Raw genomic sequence first — 17588 nt, 5'->3', positions numbered from 1 at the left:
TTTCCTGAGGCAGGGTCTTACTATGTAGACTAGGCTGGCCTTGATTATGGTAGTTCCCCTCAGCCTCCTGAGTGCTGATTGATATTATAGGATCAAGCTAGCTGTGGCTTCACACATTTCTGATAACCTGTAATAAGCATTAAAATTGCCTTACTGAATTGTTTTTTTTTTGAGAAAAATCAGCCTATAAAATGATTTTTTTTTACTTTTTATTGTATGCATCTTTTACATCATGTAGTTTGATCCCATTCATTTCCCTGTCCCATCGCATCTGCCCTCCTTTCTCCCTTGCACCCCCTCCCAAAATAAAACAAAATTTAATAAAAAAAAAGGAAGACAGAAAAGTGGGAAATTAAAATTTCATGGAAGCTGCAGTGTGACACAGTAAACTCCTTTGTCCATAAATCTTGTAAGTGTTTATTGTAAAGAGTCATTGGTCTGGCTCAAGTCCTCTCGTTTCTACTATACTATCGATGCTATGTAAATTTTCACATTACAGTTTTCTCTCGTATAATTCTTAAAGGGCTTTTATATAGATTCATAAAAACCTAAGAAATCTTTCAAAATGCAATATATTTTACCCAAATAAGAGTCTCTCTCTCAGTCAAGTAGTTTAATACTTGCTTTCCCCCTACATCCCACAGAAAATGCAGTCACATATGCGCATGCAGGCACTTTCACCAGCTAGTTTGGGGGTTGGGACCTGCTCTGGTATATGGGTCACATCCCCTTTCAGTAGCCATTAGATGTTAGTAGCACCTTAGCTAGTGGTGGGATTACATATCCACTTTCTGACTTCTATTTTGGGGTTTTGTTTGGCTGGAGTTTTTGCAGGTCTTGTACATGGTGTCACAACTTTGAGTGCACGTGAGTATCTGCTCTGTTATGTCTGGAAAACACTATTTCCATGAAGTTACCCACCACTGGCTCTTAACAATCGTAGCATCCTCCCTTCTACAAAGATCCCTAAACTCTGTACTGAGATAATGAATGTCTGATTTGGGGTTGAGCATTCAGTAGGGTTTTATTCTCTGCTCATTGGCCAGCTGGGGGCTTCTGTGTTAACTGTCAAGAAGTTTCTCTGTTGAGGGTCTAGGGATGTGGTGATTTCAGTAATTAGGAGTTGTTTTAATACTATGTCCATTTAGCAGAGTAATAGTATTGGGTTTCCCCTAGGTCCCATGACCTATGTAGCCATGGGTTCTTGACCCCTTTAATAGTGCAGTGTTTCAGTTCCATATTATGAAGTAGGCCTTTGATGCCATCAAAAAGTGGTTGATGACTCCTATAACATTTGTGCTAGTGGACCTATTTTGTCATGCCAGTCATTGTACTTTGCAGGTTTCATAGCTGGGTGAGATTGAGATTTGCTTTTCTCCTCTGGCAGCATGCATAGAACTTTCCAGCTGCATGGATGCTAGCCAGTAGGGATAAAGTATGCAGGTGAATACCAATTTGATGTCTCCATATTCTGTGATTCAAGTTTGAGGTGTCTTCAGCAATAGGGTCTTACTCTCAGGTTCTGGAGGGTAGTCAGGAGTTTTGGCAATAGTCTGTAATGGTTGGGGTGGAGGGCTCTATCTGACCCTGTTGGCCAACAACTCAAAAACAGGTACCCTGTTCCTGACATTGGGGTTTATATCTGGTAGCATGGGGTATGTAGTTGGGGGGGGTATTGTCTTCTCATTGTGGGCTAACTCCATTTTATTTTATATATATTTATACATGATTTACTTTATTTTTATTTTATGTCTATGGGTGTTTTTCTTGCATTTAATCTGTATACCACATGTGTGCCTTGTGTTTAGGCTAGAAGAAGTTATTGGTTCCTCTGGAACTAGAACAGATGGCTGTTAGCTGGCATGTGAGTGATAGGAACCGAAACTGGTTCCTCTAGAACATATGTTCTTACCTACTGGGCCATCTCTAATATATGTATATATTTTAATTTTTTTAAGTTTAAAATTTTGTGTATGTGTGAATGTACATTTCACAATGTCTGTGGGGGCCAGGTTCTTTCTTACCATGTTGGTTCTGAGCATCAAACTTGTGTCATCAAGCTTGGCAACAAGTACCTTTAGAGGCAGAGCCATCTTGTTTGCCCGATCTTAGTAGTTTACAATTTATTCGTTTTGCCTTGACCATTTTCTAGATGCGCCATTTGCTTTAGTTGTGTTTACGTCTTCTTTCTTATTGTTATTGTTGATGTTTTAATTAACTTTCTCGCCTGACAGTTTAAAATATCTAGAATTGAACCCAGAGCCTTAGGCATTCTTTCTATTCAAACACCTTACCACTACTCTTAACCACGGAGCTAACAAACAACCGCCTTACCCCACTCCAGATAACTTTTAATACGATAAATTTTAGCCCTGTATGTCACTTGTTAAAATGTAACACTGAGGCATCTAGGGCAGTGGCTACTGCCTATAATTCTGATACTGGAAAAGTAGAAGCAGGTGAATCAGGAGTTTAAGAATAGCCTTAGTTTGAGGCCAACCTGAATTGTATACAACCCCGTTTCTCTAAGAAAGAAAAAAAAATAGCACTCAAATAACTTAGATAATGTTGTTAGTACTAGACCTTAAGGAGCTGGTGACTGCTTTTGAGCTGTAAAATCTATTTTATTATTAATTTGGGCTATAAATGCTCTTTTAGCTGTCATATTTCATCTGATTTATCACTGCCAATGTGCCCTAATGTCTCTAAACCATCTTGAATGTTTGTGACTGACTTGTACAAATTATGAGCAAGACCACACGCTTGTCTTGATGCAGTTTAAGAGATTCTGTTCATTTAAAACCATTGTGGTATTTTAATTTACATTTAAGATTGTTACTTTTCATTATGTGTGTATGTGCATGTGTGTAGATATCAGCACAGGCCAGAAGAGGACATTGAATTCCCCTGTAGCTGTAATTACAGGCGGTTGTAAGCTACCTGATTTGGGTGCTGGGAACTGAACGTGAGTCTTCAGAACCATATCCCTAGCTCTTTAATTTACATTTATATTGTTTCTTGTACTTATGCCACCCAGCCATTTCACTTAATCTTTTAAATTGAATAAAGTTGTTTAAATATTGCCTGTAAAATATTCCAAAATCTGAAGTATTTATTGTTAGATACTGAACATAAAAGATTCATACTTAACACCTAAGTAATTTTTCCTGTGATAGGAATGGAATCTAGGGCCTCATACATAGCTATGTGCTCTACCAGTCACTCTTTTATGAGAAATAGAATGTATGCAATCATAGTAATAGTGTGGCATTAAAGGCAATAGGATTTTTTTCTTTGCTAAAACCATTAAAGATTTCTTTGTGTTTATATTCTGAATACTTTTCACCGAAGAAATGTATTTGCTTATCAAGTTAATAGTAGTAAATAACGAGAGATAGTCAGGAGAAGTGTCTATATACCTTACCTAGGGTTTCAAAAACCAGAGACCCAAGAAATGGCTCAGTGAGTAAAGGTGCGTGCTACAAAGCCTGATGACCTGAGTTCAATCCCTGGAACCTACATGGAGAGAGGAGAGAGCCTGATTCTGCAAGTTACCTGTGACTTCTGCATACACATCATAGGATGGGTGAACATAGACATTGAAGAGGGAATAAAAACGTAATTTAAAAGAATACAAAATGATTTCAATGAAAGTTTTATTTACAATACTGTTAGTAGCTTTAAAAACATTTTATTGTAGGGCTGGAGAGATGGCTCAGAGGTTAAGAGCACTGACTGCTCTTCCAGGGGTCCTGAGTTCAATTCCCAGCAACCACATGGTGGCTCACAACCATCTGCAATTCAATCTGATGTCCTCTTCTGGCATGTAGGCAGAACACTGTATATGTAATAAATAAATAAATCTTAAAAAAAAAAACAACTACAAAAACATTGTAAAATTAGTACTTCCCACACTGTACTCAACAACTGGTTTTTCTTAGCATGTAATAAATTGTATTCTGATACTCAAACCCTTTTGTAGCTCTTAAGCTTTTAAGTATTTACATCGTTTGGGATAGGTTCTCCAAACTTGTTGGCAGATACATTTTCTTGAGATAGTAAATTTCAGTATACACAGTTTGAAACTGTTCCAGTCTCTACACTTCAGGGCTGTACATGAGGAAAAATGAAGGCCTTCTAAGTAGACATTCCATGAAATTTTGATGAAAATATTGAAATTGTGTTTTTAATGTACATGCCAAACCTGAGAGGCTACCCAGAGATTTGAGAAATCACACACACACACACACACACACACACACACACACACACGCACACACACACGCACACGCACACGCACACACACACACACACATATATATTTTTCTTTTGGCCTTGATGACTCTAGGATGCCTTACAACAGAAACATTATGGAGTATTTAAGGAAATTTTGACATTGATAAAAAGACTGTAAGAGTAAGAACTTTGTCGTTGCCTGTGAATGGAAGAAACAAGTGTATCTAGTCCTGTGCCAAGTACTGTGTGACCTCTTAAAGAGAAATTTCCTTTTTTTTTACACGTGGGTTTTGGAGATCTGAACTCAGGTTGTCAGGCTTATGCTGCAAGCACTTAATGAGCCATCTCTGGGGACCAATTTTGACATCTTAATCATTTTGTCAGGTCTCTTAAAAATGAAGGTAAGAGAGGAGAGGATAAGTTTCCCATGATCTGTAGTATATGGCAATTGGAATATGTCACCAAACTCTGTCATTTGTATTCTTCAGTGTTCAAGGGAGTTAACAGCCTTAAAGATTGTGTTTTCTGAGAAAGGAAATAGGAGAGTAAGGGTATATAAATATTTGGGGAGTGTGAGATAGTTAGAATTAATGTGTTTGACTGATGTTTTATAATAAGGAAAAGGTAATTGGAAGGCAGTTTAAATCTGGTATAGATTTTGGCAAAAAGTGAACTGTTGAGTATTAAATGGTGGCTGTTCTTACTACAGAGATTGCATGAGTTTTCACCTAATTCAGTTAAGTTCTTCAATCTTGTATGAAAGATGGATAATGTTTGATTTGAGAATAAATTTATTTGTATCGACAGAGATACGTTAATAGTTTAGATTTGTAATTTATGAACAGAATTGTCAAAGTGCTCCTTTGTTTTATCAAACATTTTTGGAGTTTTGTAGATGGGAAAGACATTTATGCCTATATCAGTGGAACTTCTGATAAATACTTAACAAAGCTATTATTTTTAAAGAATGACACCCCGGTTGTATTGAGATATAAGAAAGATATATTGATTTTTGTAGATGATGATTTAGTGGAGGATATATATACATTATCCTAGGGAGGAAATATATTCATATATTCTTAGGATTTTTACCTATCTCTTTTTGTTTTTGTTTGTTTTTTGAGACAGGGTTTCTCTGTTTTGGAGGCTGTCTCTTGTAGACCAGGCTGGTCTCTAACTCACAGAGATCTACCTGCCTCTGCCTCCTGAGTGCTGGGATTAAAGTTGTGAGCTATCAACGCCTGACTTTTTTTTTTTTTAACCTATCTCTTAAACATTTGTGTTCTTTTATTTCCAGGCTGTTCGCTGCTACGAATCTCTGATCTTAAAAGCTGAAGGAAAAGTGGAGTCTGATTTCTTTTGTCAATTAGGTCATTTCAACCTCTTATTGGAAGATTATCCAAAAGGTAATTTGTTTTTCTGTTTATTGATTTCTTTGAATCAGATGTGCATTTAAAGCAATGATAATTATGCAGGGTGCTGCCACTTTTATTTGTAAGCAGCTATAAGCTCATGAGCTATAGTAAACTATAAAAAAAATAGAGTAGATGGAAGTGGGAAATGATGATTTGCTCCAGGTAAATCATCAATAAAATAAGCTCAGCAAAACAAACAAACAAACAAAAAAAAAACAACAAAAAACAACCTTATTGCATTGTGGTTTTGTTTTGTTCCATGAAAACCCCTCCTTTAAATGCTGTTATCTTAGTGTTTGAAATTTAGCTCAGTGATAGTGCTTGCCTAGCCATTTTAGGACCCCAGTGAGGGGTGAATTGGAAGGAAAAGTTCCTCCAGGGCTTACAGGAAAGGTAGTAAAAAATTAGTGTTCTTCCTGGTCTTTTCTGTAAATCTTGTCCATCTTAACTAGAAAATATTTGAATAAAACTCTAAGCTATAGTCATGTTAACTAAAGGCAAATAGTATATAGTATATCGTTCTCCATTTTTTAAAATATCTAAAACCTTTTTTTTTAATAGATAAAGATTAGAAATAAGGAATGCTTTAAGAAGATTTTACTAGAATGACTCAGGTGATAGGTACTTGTATATCCTTTATATCACTGACTTCTGTGGATTAAGAAACACAAATTTATTAGGATCTTAAAATGAAGGGTTTTATCCTGCTTTAATTTATCTTATGAATTCAAGAGAAAAATCAGTGCTTATCAGCAAGGCAGCTTTTAAACACTATAATAATGTTTCTTAAAACTTTTCATTGATTTTAAAGATTGTGACTCATAATTTATTCTCCTTCTTTTAGCATTGTCCGCATACCAGAGGTACTACAGTTTACAGTCTGACTACTGGAAGGTTGGTGTACATTTTCATGCCTATTTCCTATTTGTTTTTGTTGGTTATTGTTATAAAAAATGTAGCGCTCTTTTCAGTGTTTTGCTTTTATTATTATTTGAAAATGCAAGAGATTAGAAAAGGGAAATCAGTATTGTTTTGTTTGTTGTCTTTTAATTAACTACTATTAACTATTTTATTAAAAGGTATTAGATTGCTGACTTTTTATTGACCAACCATGAATGCATGTGAGATAAGTGAAAAATAAGCCAACTAACAGCTTTCACTTCTCATGTGCTTGGATTACTCGTTTGTGTGGTGCTGAGGGCCTTGTACTTGCTAGACAAGCACTCTACAACTGAACTACATTTCCCCCTCTTTGCTCATGTATTTGTTGTCCTTTTGTAGTCTCTCCTTGAGATCTTTATACTATATATTTAAATTGATTTATAGTGTGGCAAGTTTCCTAAAAAGAGAGAAAGGTGAAGTATAAACAAAGTAAAGATATTGGGAGAATGAATGTAAGATTGTTCTTGAAATAGAAGACGTGCGCGCACGCACACGCGCGCGCACGCACACACAGAGTAACTTGTTGATTTAGTGTTTCCTTCTTCCAAGATAGTAGTTGTCTTTATAGATACTGCATTTCATGACTTTTTTAATTTGGAGTATGTTTATCGTATCATATATTACATGTTCTTTTTGAGAATTGGGGAAATGCATTTTATTTTAGTTTTGTGCAGCCTCTTTAGTATTGTTCAGATTCCTTCAGAAGATGAAATAGGAAATGAATGATTTTTATTAAAAACAATTTTAATGAAATTAAAGAAAATTAAATATCAATTTTCAAAATGGATGTTGAGACCTTCTTAACTCTTTAATTTTGTGTATCCCTTAGTCACATAATGTTCTCATTTAGAAAATTGGGGGTAATGAGGATATAATGAAAGTAAATCACCACGTTATTAGATTTACAGTTAAATGTTTTTTAATGTTTTCAGAAGGCACATAGACTTCAAAGGAAATGTACAGAATGGTCTTAGTAAAATTTTTATAAAAAATCATGTGCGGAACCCGTTTACACCTTTTCTTTTTCTCAAACTAGTGTTTTATAACCATTGTTGGACTGTGTGCCCTGGTCCCCTTACACCTAGTGGCAAGATGATTCTGAGGAATGTTCCACACTGTTTACCAGAGATCTCCAGCAAGATTGAGTCCCAGTTACCAACAAGTATAATGTGCTCCATAATTCACCCTATATTAGCCTTCTTTCTTTCCTTCCTTACCACTTCACTTCCTCACAGGTGTCCAACTAGCTTAACTCACTAAATAAACTACTAACCAGTACTGAAACCTGTAGGTTTCAATATAACTGAAAAAAGAAGCAATTTAATAATTGTTTGAATTTTCCTGAGATTTATTTTTATTTTGTGTTGTTTTGCCTGCATGTACATCTCTGTACCATGTATGTGCCTGATGCCCAAGGAAGAAGACCAAAATAGGGAGTTGTATCTCTTTTGAACTGTGTGAGTTGCCATGTGGTGCTGGGAATTGAATTGAACCCAGGTCCTCTGGAAGAGCATCTCTCCCACTCATAGTTTAAATTTTTTAATGCTTAAAGAAGTAGAGAAATTTATAACAATTTAATAGAAGTTTTGAGAAAAGGAGAGTATGAAAGCTTGACTTCTAGAAACGATTTACTAAAGCAGATTTGTATTTTTGGTATAGTATATATGTATGCTCAAACGTTTGCCATTTTTGTAAACTATGAGTATGGTAAAGTGTGATGGTATATGCATCCAGTACATGGGAAACTGAGGGAGGAGTATTGCTTCTAATTCAAGGCTAGCCTTACTGTGTAGTGAGTACAAGATGAGCCAGGCACATAGCAAGTCTATTATCTCCACAAAACTAAATAAAACAACAACAACAACAAAACCCAAACAAAAAACGTAAAAGTAATTAGCTATTTGGATGTGACAGGGAGATGAAATGGGTAAGAATAAGTGCTAGTTCCTGTTTTTTAAACTACAAAAGAAATCAGTGGTTAAACCTATAAATGTAATTCACTAGGTGTTGCTTTTATTAATGGTAAAATTTGTTGTAGATGTATTTTATGAATTTCTGTTGAACTTTTGCTTTTCTGGTGGTAGTTCAAGATTTGGGGGCTGGGGCAGGAGGCACAGAAAACACACATACATGTGCATATGGGAGAAAGTAGGATAGCACAATCCAAGCATTTTCTTTCTTTTGAGGAATAGGTGTTTATTTTAAATTTGCTGATGAAATTCTGCTAGTTCCCTCCCTCACCCCAACAAATTTATTAAATAGAAACCAGAGTAGTTTTCCAAGTTGATTGGATTCTGTGCCATCTGCTTACTCGTAATTGTCATTTTGGTGTTTGTTACACAGGCTAATAATTTTACGAACTAAAATATTGTGAATACCATATTTTATAACAGTATAATATACATTACATAATAAATGTTTTCCATAAAATGCTTTCCTTTTTTCCTTCCTTTATAGAATGCTGCATTTTTATACGGTCTTGGTTTGGTCTACTTCCATTACAATGCATTTCAGTGGTAAGTTGACATACCCATACAGACAATTAGCTCCAGTTGTTTCTAATAAATAGTTTGTTTTAGTTTTTTTGGCTTCTATTTGTATTTTTTGGTTTGTATGTTAAATATAAAGTATGTTACTGTCAGTAAATCTTATGTTTTTAGTAATTTTCTGAGGTGATTAGGTTGTTCCTGCAGAAGTATTGACACACCTTAGATTATTTAGAGCTATTTGTGTTTTTCAAAGACTATTCATGGTATAAGATCCTAGTCAAAGAGCATAAAGAATTTCTCCATTACTCACTGTTGACTGGTGACCTCTACATTATTTAAACTGGAAAATGAATATGATTAAACTCATTCTCTGTGGGAGAAATGTCCATGATGGCTAGGATTTTTATTTGTTAACTTTTTCTGACTTCCTTAAAAAGTTGTCCACACTCTCCTGTCCCACATTTGTTAGCTTTTAGCAGCTGAGTACTAGATTAAATGTCTGTTTTCTTTCTCTTATAAAATGAGTTATAATAGTAGAACCTAAGTTTTAATAGATGTCAAATATGGGACCCTGCTACTGTGACCTTCTTTCTATCACTGCTTTTTTGTTTACCGGACAAGCTAGTGTATGCTCTAATAAAAAGAAGATAGAATTTGAGTAGCAATATTCATACTCTAACTTTAAACTGTATAATATAACTTCAAAAATAAGCTACTGTATAATCATTTGCCATTTGAAAAAGTTGAAGGTCGCTCAAGAGTGGCATGTTTTCTAAACTATAAATCCCTTTGTAGGTATTTTTAATTTGAAGCGTATCTTATTTTTGTTCTTGTCTCTTCTGTGTGCTAGATTTTTTTTTTTAAGTGAAGTGGACATGGTTAAAAAGTTTTTAGGAAGGGGATTGATGACTGGCCAAAGATTACAACTCTGTCATATACTTGATGTGTGTACTGAATATTATATTGACAATGATTTCCTTCATCTCTCTTAAAAAAGGAAACTTTTTTTGAGTTTGGAGTTTCTTCTCAGCGTTTAGTTTTGTTGGTTGAATTTTGATCATATAAGTTAGTGTACACCTTTGTGCTCTAATATAGAGTATTTTAAGCATCCAGAAGATGCTTTGCTTTGTCAACATTGCAAAGCTATGATTATCTTTATAAAACTTCCATTTTAAAACATTTATTTTTATTATTTGAAATTAAAATAATAATTATACCATTTCTCTCAAGCCCCTTCCATGCAACTCCCCCTTAAAAATATTAAAAAGAATAAGGGGGCGGGGGAAACTCAATCCAATGAAGTGACTTACTAGGTAGTCCTGGCTAGTCCAGAATTTTTACTAAGTAGACAGTGTCAGTATGAAACATAAGATCATCCATGTCTTCCTTCCCAGTGCTGGGATTACAGGCATACATCACCTTACCTGGCTTATTCTTGGTCACCACCATTATCTCTTAAATTTCAGTGCTGTGGCTGCTGCCTGAAATAATACATTCATTCAAAAAACTTCCCTGGCGATGTGTTCTCTTGCTTGCTGGTCAATCCCCACACCCCACCATCGGCACCTCTGATTTTTGATTTAGTTTGTTTTCAACTGCAAAAGTAGAAAACACACACTAGTCCTTGGTGAGATTTTCGTAGTGCAGACTGAAATGATAATACTTTTCTTAGATTAAAATTATTTTATACATATTTGGTGATAAATATTGACTGCTATTAGGAACTTTTACTTGAACACCAAATTCCTTGAAATTTGTTGAAGTGTTAGAAAGGTTCTTTCTTCCTTTAATTGTCTTTATAAATAGATGTCTTAGAGTATTGTATTTAGGTTGGTAATGTTCACTTAATATATTACTAGGAGCAACTTTGTTGACTACGTTTTTACTGTTAACCAGTTTCTTGACAGATTATGCTGTTCATTTTTTCTTGAGTTGATTTTTTTTTTTGGGTCTTCTTCATACATTTGTTAACTTTTCTAGTTTTAGTGACAGCCTCTTCTTAGGAAGAGGAACCCATAGTGGGTACTAATATATTGGAGCAAATGTTAGATCCTCATTTGAATTCTGATTATTTGGCTCTGTTATTATTAATACTCAAATCTAGGAGCTTAAGCTAAGATGCCCAGAATGAGAAAGAAAGATGGAAACACATGATAAAATATGCATAGTAGAGAACTAGAAATTGGTCTTTTAAAGTGGTTCCTTTATTTGTACATGCATATGTGCATGAAAGTGGTCAATTGCTAGGGTTACTTTGAGACTTGCATCCTCAAGTGGTAGTATAAAGAAATTTAGACAGGCAGGAAAAGATGAGGAAAATGAACTATTTCTAAGTTTAATTGAAGGAATAGAAACTTTTGTTTTAGTATAGGTTATAGCCATATCATTAAATATATACCTCTCTAAAAGCCCTTAGCAGCTGTTTCTGGCTTGTTCTGTTAGTGTCCTTTTCATTGATCAATAGTAGCATGGTCTTACTGAATCAAATGTAAAAGATAAATAGTTCTGTACTACATGCATGGGGTTTGGAATTTAGATTCCCAAACATAAATGACAGCTATGATAGGATATCATAAGGAGAGTAAGGTGAGATGAACTTTAAAGGACATATGTTAACACATTAATAGTACTGCTTTTTAGGATTCATTTCTATAGTTCTCAGTCCTGTATGTTCCTAAGGGTGAGGGAATTTCTGTTCCTCCTGTGTGTTCATTTCACTGAGTGGGTGGCTTTAGTGATGGTTTCAAAGCTTTCTGATAGGATGAAAGAGAAAAGGAAGTAAACCTAATGCAGTTTTGATACCGTTGATCCCGAGGTTTGTCTGGCATGGAGTTGGGGAAAACTTCACATTTAATGGTTATTGAGCTATTTTGTTCTGTTGGGGAAGGGGAGAAAATTTCACTAAGGCAGTTCTGACAATATCAGTTTACTAGTAACACAACGCTTACCAGAAAGAATTTGTAAGAGTTTGGTTAGTTAAACTAAAGGGAAATTAGGGATAAGTATTTGAAATTTACAGTTCAGGCGGAGAAAATGTGCCCTACTTATTGAGTGGTGATTGAAGATTTTCTAAAGAGGGCTAGAGAGGAAGGAGTGATTCACTAACAACGAACCTGCAACGTGCTCTTTCTAAGCCTCACATTTCCTGCCTCTTCTAATTCAACCTCAAATGATCCTTGTAGCCCAGTTCTTGCCCGAGTTTATTTTTTGTGCTAGTCACACAACATTAGCATTTCCTAAAGAGACCAGAAACATTTGTTACCACTGTACTTTGTTCATGCCATTTCCTATTTGATCTGTTTTCTCTTTTCCATTTCCATCCTTGAAAATCTTTTCCACCTGTCTCTGATTATTTCATCAAATCTTTCCAATTTTCTCTTTAAAAGAGCCTGGAAATTTCTGAATGTATTATGTATATGTTCCTTATATACTATAAAAATATATTTTACTGCTAATTTAGAGCTAGACTATTCTTTAATTTATATGAAATATTATATAATTTGTTCACTGACCCTTCATCTGTTTTTGAGGGAATACACTGAACGTAGCATTATTAGCCCTAGAGACCTCAACTTTTTTATTTGTTGTTACAAATGTGTCAAAATGGTAGGGGCATTTTGTTATTTGCTATAGATCTAGACTTCCTTCCTTCCTTCCTTCCTTCCTTCCTTCCTTCCTTCCTTCCTTCCTTCCTTCCTTCCTTCGATTTTTCTAGAAATCTGCTTTAAAAGTAACCATTATTTTAATGTATATTTAGCACGAGTGTTTTTGTGGAATTTAGTGCTATTGGGGATTTAGGCTGTTATAATTTTCTTTTTAAATTTATGATTAAGTGAAATAATCTGGTGACATAAAACTTGTTTCTAGACTATTAAAAATTAGCAACAGCTCTAGGCACAGAGAGATGTTCCTCAAAAAAATCTTTTTCCCAGTGGAACATCTGCTTTACCAGTTTGAAAACTGAAACTTTCTAAGCATTGCTTTTTCAAAGTATTTCTTTTAGTAGCCACTTGCCATGCTTTAAAATTCGATCAGGATAAAATATTTAATAGTAATGTTCTCTAGTTTATGCTACAGAGACCATATTCTGGCTCCATCTATTTTTGGAGACATAGGAATAAAATATAACAATAACCAAAATTTGAAGGTAACCTTAGTGGTACCCCCCTTTTCTATTTTCCTAGGATGTGGAATGCTCAAGTATCATACAAGAGAAAAGACACCAAAGGTTAGGCAGAAAACCAAACTTAGATATGTGAATACATGTATTGTCTGTTAGGTGAGGACGGTTCTTCCATTGGTTGTATTCAAGTGATGGCATCATTTAACATCTGTTAAGTTGATTTGTTCTTGTTGATGATGAGGATGATACAGAGAAGAAGAATGATGCAGACCTGAAGGAACAAACTTAGAAAAACTGGAGACAGTGCATCATGGGTAGAAAACAACATGATTTGATTATATATAGATAGGATCTAATTACTTTTTCCACTAAGTGGAAAATAGTTAATACTCAATTTGCATGGTGAGTCTTGATATCAATTTAGAAGGAAGTTAAAGAACGAAAATATTCTAGGTCAGGAGAATATAGATAGCATAAAGAAGTAGTGAAGATACGAGTGCCAGTATTTGCAGAAAGAAATAAGCCATTTCACAACTAGGGAAAAACAGCAGCAGCCAGATGAGATTGGAGCTGACTGGCAACTACCCACAGATGTTAAATGTAACACAAAGGTATGCTTATTAAGTTATTAGTGTTACAGTTATTAGGCGATTACAAGACCTACCTATTTGAGAAAATAAATGCAAGAGACAGACACACACACACAAAGTTTTTAAGGAATTTTATCAATATTCTACGGATGTGTATTTAGTGTTTCTGAATCTAGGCTGATTATCTACTCAGGAATTATGTTAAAACAAAACCATCCTTGTCCACATCCAAAAGCACTACATTTAGGGGAAGAACTAGAATTTTAATTTAGACAGGAAACACTTTTGCAGGCGTGTTGTTACAGTGTCATGCAATCTTACCTTTTAGTTTTTCCCCCTCTCAAACTTTTTTGTCTTTGCTAATTTTTCTGCCTTTCCATTTTTCTTTCATGTCTGTGCCTCAGACCTGACTGGAGTTTTTATTGGCACTTGTGGACATTGCTTAGCAGTTTTTCTGACTCAACTCATAAGGACATGATTTTTATATTATTTGAGACAGGATCTCATGAATCCCAGGCTGACCTTAATCACTGGCTAGGTAGCCAGGGATGACCTTTAATTTCTAATCCTCCTGCCTCTGCTTCGTCATTGAGATTGTCAGTTTTTCCCAGCACCTCTAGTCTGTTTAGTGCTGAGGCTGGAACCTAGGCTCAGCTACATCTTTATTTCATTGTTTTTCTTAGTACAAGTACACTTTAAATGGTTTAAATAATAAATATATATCATGACACTGGTATCTTTAAAAAAATAGACATTAATATAACCATCATTTGGGTGAAGAAGCAATACATTACCACCATCATAGACGCTTCTGAACTCTTTCTTCATGCTGTATGTGTTGCAATTGGTATACTTTGTTGGTAAGTATTCTTTGTCTTCTTGGCCTGTTTTGTGGAGAGCAAGGGACTGCTGCTAGATCTGAACCCAGGGCTTCATACACTCTTGCACTGAGCTCTTAGTCCCTTTTTTAACCTTCTTGATGCTTCTATCCACAGACATGCACTGTCTTCTCTTATTGTGCTTGCATTCATTGACACATTTTGATGTAAGAATTTAAACCACCCCATTCTTTTCTGTCAACCCTTTGACCCCTCTCATATTCTACATTTCCCACACACTTATTGACCCCTCTCATATTATACGTTTCCCACACACTTATTAAAAATCATCTAGCAGCTGAATACCTATTTATTCAGGAAGAAAGTCAACTACTGCAATATAGAGGTATAAAGGTCTGATGCCAAACCTATGTTCCTCCTGCCAAATAAACTGCCTGGTAGAAGTCTTTTAATATTGTAAATAAACATGCATATAGTTTTTAAAAAAATACTAGATAAAGCGTGATTCATCAGAATAAGTTTACTAAAGACACATGAAATACTTTGTGGTTTAATATTCTTGTACAAAGGGTTAGCCTTTTTTTTTTTTGAAAACTCTTAAGATTCAAAATGACTGTAGGACTAGTGCTAACTCTTAAAGAGCTTTGCAAAGAATATATGATACTGGTAGAAGTTTTAAACCAATAGGATTTCAATACTATTCAGCATAACTCAGTAGATGATTTTTTTATTTTACTGTTTCCTTTATGTAATTACAAGAATTTTATGACATTTATATTTTTAGAGACAGGGTCTCATAGCCCAGACTGACCCCAAACTCATCATCTTCCTTGATCTCTACCTTCTGTCTCCCTACCTCTAGCTTCAGTCATGCTGAGTAAGCACTCTACCATCTGAACTACATCCTCATTCCAATAGATTTATAACTTTTAAACAAAAGCATTTTGCCATTGTTTACTCGTTTTGAACAAGGGTGGTTAACATGATCAATTTAAGCAGTGACAAAATAGAAGTCCATTGAGCAAGAAGCTTCTCTTTCCTGAATTTGTTCTGCTTGAAATCAACCCTCCCGTCCCATTAAAAGAAAGGAAGGAAGGGAAGAAAGGAAAGAAGGTGTACAATGATAATTTTAGGGCAAGAAACTGATAGACCAAGGAAAGTATCGATGGTCTTATATATAGTGTGGAAGTTCTTAGACATTACTATAGAAACGAAAACTCGTTACTAATGCATTATAAAAGTAAGATGCAAATGAATTGAACTCCAAAACATGGAAAAGCAAACCACAAATTTTTAAAAAGACTTATATAATCGAAATAGGATTAATTCCTCAACTTTCCCTCTTCCTTTAAAATCAAACTTTCTTATATACTCTAACTCTCTCAAGAAGTTCCAGAAGCAGTGAAACTAGTTATTTACACAGAATTTTAATAAACCATGAAATATTGTTTGCTTGGATAATTTGTAGTTAAATTTATCTTTCCCCTTTTATATAGAATTGAATCATATACATTTAATTATTAAAAGCGTAGGTACTCCTTTTCAGTTTTTAATAACACTCACATTCTACTTATAAATCTGACATTTAAATTTACATTATTTTTATAAATCTGACATTTAAAAATAGCTTTGCATAAAATAAGTTTTACTGTACTACCGAGCAGAAATGCATGCACGTGTTAAAAACTTAAGATATCTTATGTCTATATTCTTTCAGGGCAATTAAAGCATTTCAGGAAGTGCTTTATGTTGATCCCAGCTTTTGTCGAGCCAAGGAAATTCATTTACGACTTGGGCTTATGTTCAAAGTGAACACAGACTATGAGTCTAGTTTAAAGGTAGGTTGTGGGTTTTTTTTTTTTCAAGGTACAATGTTCTGTTTCTCTGTTGTTTAATATTAGAGCATTGAGAAATGTTGAAACTTATATTGGCACTTTCATAGAAAATTTATTTAGATAAAGGAACTACATCAAATGAATTGGAAGAAAATTGGGTTTCAGAATGCAATGTGTTTGATACTGGGAGCTGCCTGGTAACTAATCATACCATAATTAAGCTTTCATTTTAAGTTTTGTTAAAGGCTGTCAGGAAAGGATATTGGGGCACCTGAAATTCCCTGAAGAAGCGATTGTCCTCTATGTAGTGGTCACAGACAGCTACTTAATGTTTTACCCGGCTATCGACCGTTTTTCTTTACATGACTATAGATTTGTCTACTTCAGCCAGCAAGACGTTTTGTATTTAAATAAGAGTATTTTCATGGCATTTGGACTGCTTGTTTGTAAGTATAAATATTATTGGCTAAAGATAATATGTTGTTGGTTGAGTATCTTCCTACCAGTGGACATTTAATATCTCTCCCAATTTTCATTTTAAATTGAATTCCATCTGCCTTCATTGACATCGTTAGTAGACTTTCATGAAAACAACAACATTTTTTAATTTGAAAAGATTACAAGTTTTAGGGACACGTTTAAGATTTTATGCACTTAAGGTTTTATGACTATAATGGTTGCTGAGATTTGTTTTATATTGGTTATGATTCTAAAGGTTATGGGAAGGGTAGACAAGGGAGATAAAGAATAACTTCACATTTGGCTATAATTTGCACTCACTAGTGAGGAACTGCCAAGAGGTGTCTTGTTTTTTGTTTTTTCAACTATAAGTTTGCCTAATTGTTCTAGGGTTTTAAAGTAGAAAATTATGCAAATACTGATTTTTTCCAATTATTAATGCTTTCATAAGGAACAATGCTGATGAAGGTTATGCAATCAAGAACATTAAGACAAATAGATTGTAAAAAATTTAGACCATGTTAGTTGAAGGTAAGCTCAGTAGAGGAATAGGTCCCAGAATACCTTTAGTAGTGTGGGGAGTGTAATACCTTGAATTTACAGTTCTCCTTAGCTTTGTGAAAAAAATTTTTTTAATATGCTGTGATATATCATTGGTTT

General features: G+C 34.6%; 1 protein-coding gene across 14 annotated transcripts in view; it reads left to right on the top strand.

The window, feature by feature from the left end:
• The window catches only part of Kdm6a (lysine demethylase 6A), an 87717-nt gene that overhangs the window by 19316 nt on the left and 50813 nt on the right, over positions 1 to 17588 (top strand). For 13 of the 14 annotated variants that reach the window (XM_040733686.1, XM_040733680.1, XM_040733685.1 and 10 more), the window contains exons 3-6: positions 5534 to 5642; positions 6496 to 6545; positions 9051 to 9109; positions 16352 to 16472. In XM_040733686.1, coding sequence (XP_040589620.1) covers positions 5534 to 5642; positions 6496 to 6545; positions 9051 to 9109; positions 16352 to 16472 — 339 coding nt within the window. Of the gene's footprint in view, positions 1 to 5533; positions 5643 to 6495; positions 6546 to 7535; positions 7756 to 9050; positions 9110 to 16351; positions 16473 to 17588 lie in introns of those variants that run through there. The other variant, XM_040733688.1, reaches the window with a different exon arrangement.

The sequence above is a fragment of the Mesocricetus auratus genome, unplaced genomic scaffold (genome assembly GCF_017639785.1).
Source record: "Mesocricetus auratus isolate SY011 unplaced genomic scaffold, BCM_Maur_2.0 Super-Scaffold_100033, whole genome shotgun sequence".
Lineage (NCBI taxonomy): Eukaryota > Metazoa > Chordata > Mammalia > Rodentia > Cricetidae > Mesocricetus > Mesocricetus auratus.
Note: the sequence above shows the minus strand (reverse complement) of the source record. Positions and strands in the feature narration are given on the sequence as shown.